This window comes from Alligator sinensis, unplaced genomic scaffold (assembly GCF_000455745.1).
Source record: "Alligator sinensis unplaced genomic scaffold, ASM45574v1 scaffold392_2, whole genome shotgun sequence".
Lineage (NCBI taxonomy): Eukaryota > Metazoa > Chordata > Crocodylia > Alligatoridae > Alligator > Alligator sinensis.
In genome coordinates, this window is record NW_005842145.1 from 1,791,549 (window position 1) to 1,798,008 (window position 6,460).

At 42.3% G+C, this 6,460-nt stretch overlaps 1 protein-coding gene across 1 annotated transcript in view; it reads left to right on the forward strand.

Annotated features, from left to right (window-relative positions):
• PUM3 (pumilio RNA binding family member 3) overlaps positions 1 to 6,460 on the forward strand; it is a 45,808-nt gene extending 39,348 nt beyond the window's left edge. Inside the window, 1 exon segment of the mRNA XM_014520730.2 lies at positions 6,019 to 6,460. Coding sequence (XP_014376216.2) covers positions 6,019 to 6,148 — 130 coding nt within the window. The 3' untranslated portion in view covers positions 6,149 to 6,460.

Here is a 6,460-nt window from a genome sequence, read left to right on the forward strand (position 1 = left end):
GCATCGCTCACCTCCTAGCTCCAGGAGCTCCTGCCCCTCTGGCTGCTGGCAGGGAACTGCCAGCCTGGCCTCAGCCCTGGGCTTTATAAGGGCCAGGCCCTGCCTCCTCCAGGCAGCTGGCTCTCCTTAGTTGCCCTGGCAACCCGCAGCTGGGCTCGTTACCCTGGTAACACTCAGCTGGGCTCCTTATGACCTGCCAGGGCTCTGTCTCTCTCCCTGGCAGTTTCTCCTCTCTAGGAGCAGAGCACCGAGGTGCTCTGCGACAGACTGCAACTTTGGATTTTAGATATAGGGTAAGAACAGGTTAATGTTTGTTTACTTCCATATCTGTTTTTTTTTAATCTCAAAAACTGGTTACCCATTCCTTATGCCTGTTCTCATTCTGTAATAAATATTTTTATGTTTCTCTCTTTGCTGATTGCTTATGAAAGGGGTCACTTTTGAGCAGGTGATATTGTAGGCTAACTTTCTCCACAAACGGTGGTCTGTAATTTCTTCTCAACCCATAAACCGTGTGGCTACCCGGGGGCTGGCAGAGATTCCTTATCCTAAACTGTGCAGGCGCAGCTAAGGGCAGTGGAATAGAGGCATGCTGGGATAGAGAAATCACCAAACATAGCTCTAACACACCCTTGTCTAGTTTCAGTGAAGAGGCCAAGGATACAATGTAAACAGACTTTAGCTGCTGTTGTATCTGGTATTTTTGGCTCATTATTCAGATGCGATAGTTTCCTGAGCATGGATTGTTGCTGCTCTGTGGCTCAAAAGAAGACTTTTTAATTTCCAAGGCCGTAAATCTTACATCTTTTACTGTTGCTAAAATATCACCCTCCCCAAAGAGAGGGAAAGCAATACTAAAATAGCCATGTTTTGATCACAGGTGAATTCTTCCAAGTAGGAATTCTTTCATGTACCATACACTTTACAGGTCTCTTATTGCTCCTTATGCGTGGCATGATTTCCTTTTGTTTGTTAAATTTGTGGGTTCTATCAATTTCTTAATCTGCTTTTTTTCTTTTATTTTATGTAGTGCCCACTTAACTTCCAGAATGTATTATGATTAATCTCATCCATATTTAATTGCATTAATTTAGTCTAGCGACTGCCTACATTGTACAACAGGGTTCAGTTAAAGTGCTCTAATCAGATGCGAGTAATGACTGCCATTTTTTTTAACATAAAATGTTACTGAAATACAAAAAGAGCTGTACCTGTAAAAGCTGCCCTAGTATGTCTGTCTTTTTGCTTTTTTTGCCATTAAGTTGTGCAAATGGCTATAAAATATTGTCTGACTTGTTTTTTCTCATTCTAAACATGCCATTTCTGCTTGCAGCAGTGGATTTGGTTTGTGGATATATATAATCCAGACCTAAATTTGTGCACTACCAGTGCTGTTCACTTGAAGCTCTTGGCTTTGATGTTTGTAGAGGCTTATATGTGCAGCTTAACAGTTGCCATAGCACATTACTGGTATGCTCTAATATTTGAACTTCTGGTTCTTCTGTTGCCCATTTAGATCTTTAAATAAATTAAATCCCATTATTCTCCATATAGGTATAAATTAGAAGTAGCTGCATTGAAATGAGAGGAATCCTTAAGTCTTTAGTGAGATTGTCCCACATGTATTGTCATACAGTTTCCTGCAGACAAGATTTATGCAACTGACTCAAAAATCAATATTATGGAATGATTCTATTTTATTTAGATTCTTACTTTAGACCAGAGGTGCTCAACCTCTGGCCAGCAGGCCAGATGTGGCCTGCAAAACCACTGCATCTGGCCCACAGTGTTCCCCATGGCTCAAGTAATTTCATAGGCATTAGGGTTGGAAGGGACCTCCAGTCCCCAGGGGCAGGAAGTCAACAGGGGTCATAGGATCCCAGCTAGATAAGCATCCAAATTTCTCTTGAAGGCATTCAAAGTAAGTGCTTAAAACACCTCCGGCAGCAATGTATGCCAGATCTTGAGGGTTTGGACAGTAAAGAAGTTCTTCCTTATGTCCAGCTTGAAACGGTCATGGAGGAGTTTGTGACCATTCGACCTTGTCATCCCTTGGGGTGCTCTGGTTAACAGATGTGCTCACCAGGATTTGGGGGAACCCCTGATAAACTTATAGGCAGCCACCAGATCACCCCTGAGCCTGCAGTTTTCTAGGCTGAAGAGTTCCATAGCTCTCAGCCTCTCATCATAAGGTCTGTTTTCCTGACCTCTGGTCATGCACGTGGCTCTTCTCTGGACTCTCAAGCTTTTCCACATCCTTTTTGAATTGTGGAGCCCAAAACTGGATGTAGTACTCCAACTGTGGCCTCACCAAGGCCGAGTACAGCGGGAAAATGACATCCTGGGATTTGCTTGACAAGCATTTATGGATGCAAATCAGTGTCTTGCTTGCTTTACTAGCTGCAGCATCACATTGATGGCTCATGTTCATCTTGTGGTCAATCATGGCATCGGGAGGGCAGTAGCCATTAATATGGCCATGCCCCATTCCCTCAGTGGGGTGGGTGGGGCCTGGCCATGCCCCCTTCCTTCTCCACAGGGCTGGGTCAAGCTCTCTTCCCCTGCTGGGCTGCATTGGAGCCGGCCTGCCTGCTGCCTCTGTCCATGCGGCCAGATGGCACCCACCGTGCCCACCCAGACACCATATCAGGAACATCAGTTAAATCCAGCCTGCAGATAGAATGGGCATGGCCAACCCAGTCTGCCAGACAAAGGTTGAGCATAACTGGGTTATACCCATCACCATGGTTCTTAGACATGGCCTTAAAAATTGCATCCATCCTTGAAGCTGAATGAAAAAAATGTTCATCATTTAAATTATGTTCTGTAAACTGAGGTCTGGAATAAAATTCTTGGCTTGTATAAGCTACGTTCTAGGTAGACAAAATATATATAGATTCTGAGCTGGATAGAAATCTTTCTGTGATCAAGTGGCAAATATGATTGCACTTAGAGTGTATCATTGGCAATTGTTCTTCTAAAAATGCAGAAAACTGGAATTCATTTTAATATGCATTCCAAAAGGTTGAAAACTGCTTTGATTTGGGTGTACAAGTAGTTGACAAAAATCCTTTAACAGCTATTCAGTCTGACCTATTTGTCCTCCTGCTCAAGTGAAATGTATAAAACACTTTTAAAAGGTGAGCTGGGGAACAAAAATTCATAAGTTGAACGGACACCAGAACCAGACGCAGATATTGAGTTCACGGCTAGCTAATTTACCTGACTCCTACAAATCTTTCTTCAAACCACAGGCGATAACACCCTCTTCCTTTTTGAAAGGTTTAGGTCACTGCTAATCAAGTTATCTTTTTCTTCTCTGCTATATATGCATGAGAACTTCTCTTTATTCCAATTTCACAGCCCTGCAGGCTGTTTTAGGGTTCTTAAGTTCGTTCTGTACCTTTTTCCTCAGACTGGAAGAAGAAAGTACTGCATTTGAAAGCTTGTCTAAGTCTGTCGCAACCATACAATTGATCTAATAAAATATCACCCACAGAAAACCTTGTTTTCCCTTAACTACAAATTTATACGGAGCAGTCCAAATGGGATTACTTTTAATATACTCTTTGTTAAGCCTTACAAGTTTTATCTTTGATAGTCATTCAACAGTCATTGTTGACCTAATATGTTGTTTGCTATGATTTTTTTTTGTCTTTTTCTAATTTCTGTTTCTTATAGTTCAGCCATATGATCTGTATCTGTTAGAACTTCTAAATGAACAACTCTTCAGATGTTAATGAGTCTGTTACAACTAAAAACTTAGAAGATTCACAGTAGGAATTCTAAGTCACAGTCAAAGAATTAGATCTCGTGATAAAGTAGATAAAAATAACATTGCTGTTTGTTGTAAATAACATGGCTTCCTGCCTCTAATACCATCAGTCTTGGTACAAGGAGGAAGTATATTTTTAATCGGTCTTCAAGCCACATTTAATTCTTTCAGTCTTATGCAATTCCGTTTTCTCTATTTAATCCATGTAAGGAACCTAAGAAATACACACAGAGTTTTAGTTTATCCTATGGCAAGTTCGTGGTACAAGGCCCAGAAGTTGAACTAACCGAAGCTAGTCTTTACTATCCCCAATTTCTGGCTGTCCTCGATAGTATAATAACCTGAGCAACAGGACATCCTGTGCGGGCCGGGAGCGACCCGAGCCCTTTTCCGTGCTGCACACAGGCTGTGGCCAGCAGCCCGGGCACGCTGGATCGGAGAGGGAGGGCGATGAGCTGGAATTGGGCACAAACGCTTAGCGGTAGTTTTAAAGATTGTTTACTTACACCGAGGTGGCAATGGTGCAGGCTGGAGAACTTGCTTGAGTTGCGGTTACAGACAGGAAAGAAGAGAAGCGGACAAGAGTTCTAGACTTGTGAACTCTAGCCCAATCCGGCTGAAGGCTCTGAACACGCGAGCCCGTCATGTCAACCGAAGAAAGTACTCGTCCGGAAGAGCTCTGAATAAACTCACACGAAGTTTGCTAGGCTCTGTGGGTCCTTCTACTCACTCATCCACACGAAGTTTGCTAGGCTCCGTGGGTCCGGTTCTTTTGCGCGCAGGAAGGGATACGTCTAGGCTGCGATCGGCAACAGGGAGAGGCTAGAGGCTGATCAGACCTCTGTTGCCTGCTTGAAATGCGTTGGGACCATAAGGATCCGCAGCGCTTAGAGATCTTCACACAGCGTGAAGTCTCCTCCTCCCGGTGTTCGTGGAGTCCTCCAACTTGGGCGGAAACCACTCAAGCCTTTTATACAGCTAGCAAGCCAATCACTAGCCGCCACGTGTGAAAAATTTAGAACTGGCCAATAATGGGGCTCGAATTAGCATACAAATAGCGGGAACTCTTTGCAATGAGCATTTCTGTGCTGCAACAAAGAAATGCACCCTGCAAAGAAAGCTTCAAATTGGCGGGAAATTCTCCCTTGCACCGGGGGTTTCTTTTGCAGCAGAAAACTCCACCGTGCAAGGAAGCTGCAATTTAGCGGGAACAATTTAGCAGTGCCGAAGCACACAAAACAAAAATCACACCCTTTGGGTTGTGACACATCCTACTGCCCTCTTGCTCCTAATAACATCTTTTTGCTGTTAATGTAGAAATACTGTCACTTTTCCTGGAAAGACAGCTTGTCTTCAGGTAACTGACTTCAAGTAAACCATGGAAAGTTCTGTGGTCTTGAAGTATAAGAAGCATAGAGTGGAGGCGCACAAGCATGCTTGCTTTGGGGTATTGCCAGTTACTCCAGAGGAAAGGCTGTTCTGTGGTATAGAAAGAAAGTAATTCTCACCCTGAGTGCCACAAGTTCTCACATAACATTCTAGGGTGCCACAAAATCCTTTTAAGGGTGTTGTGGGATGACGGGGAACATCAGCACTTAGTTATGCAAACACTTGCACGATTACCAAGATAAGCTAAAAGATTTAACATAGGAATCTACAGTGTTATCCATAGCGTCTTTCTGTAGTCTTTGCACCAGAAGAATTTTGCCATGGTCAAAAAAGAGGAAGCTAAAATCCAACATTTTCTGAGAGGTTCTTTGAGGTAAAAAAAAAAAAGAGAGAGAGAGAGAGAGAGAAAGGGGGGATGGGGGGGCTGAGAATCACTGCATCAATATACGTGTCTTGCCCATTACCATTATTGGTTTCACCCAAGGGTAGCAGTTTCCTCAATTCAAATTTGCTTCTCTGCCACCTAGTAGGCAGGTTCTGCAATGGCTTCATCCTGCTCCTTGACTGCAGAGCAAAGTTTGGGATAATGTATTCTCTGGTAATTACCATGCCCTTGCCTGTAGTGCATTATGCTGAGACTTAAATCTGTTATCAATCTGTTAACTCACATGTAGTGAAACTTAGTGCCACCAGTAGTGTGTTAGTAGAATACTTGGGGGTGGGAATCTATACCTGGCTCTAAGTGTTGACTTTCCTCATGCTGACCATTTTTTTTTTTTTTTTTTTTTGTAAAGTTAAAACCTGACTTCTGAAATCTAATCCTTTTTTCCACCCTTTCTTTTTTCTCTTTGCAGCCTTCTACAGAGCACAGATCAAGAAGTATCAAATAATGTCAAAAAAGGACTAAAAGGTCTCATTCCAAACTTGAAAAAAAATAAAAATGGAAAAGGAATAGATGCATTGCTAGAGAAATTGACCTCCTAATTTTAAACAAAGCTTTAAAAAAGACCAGTTTTCTACCACTGACCTGAGTCTTTGGACATTCTGTACAATGCTTAATGATTTGTAATAAATATTTGTTGATAATATATTTATAAATTAAGCAGTTTGTAAAATAATGCGACCATTCTCCTCAAATAATGTAGTCTCTGGTGTCAGAACCTGAATGAGAACCCTGACTGACTTGAGTTCCAGGACTAAGAACAGCCAGTAAGGACATCTACACATCTAGCTTTGAATTTACATCTGTCCCAGCATTATTAACAGATCTTATATTAAATACCATTAATAAAAATA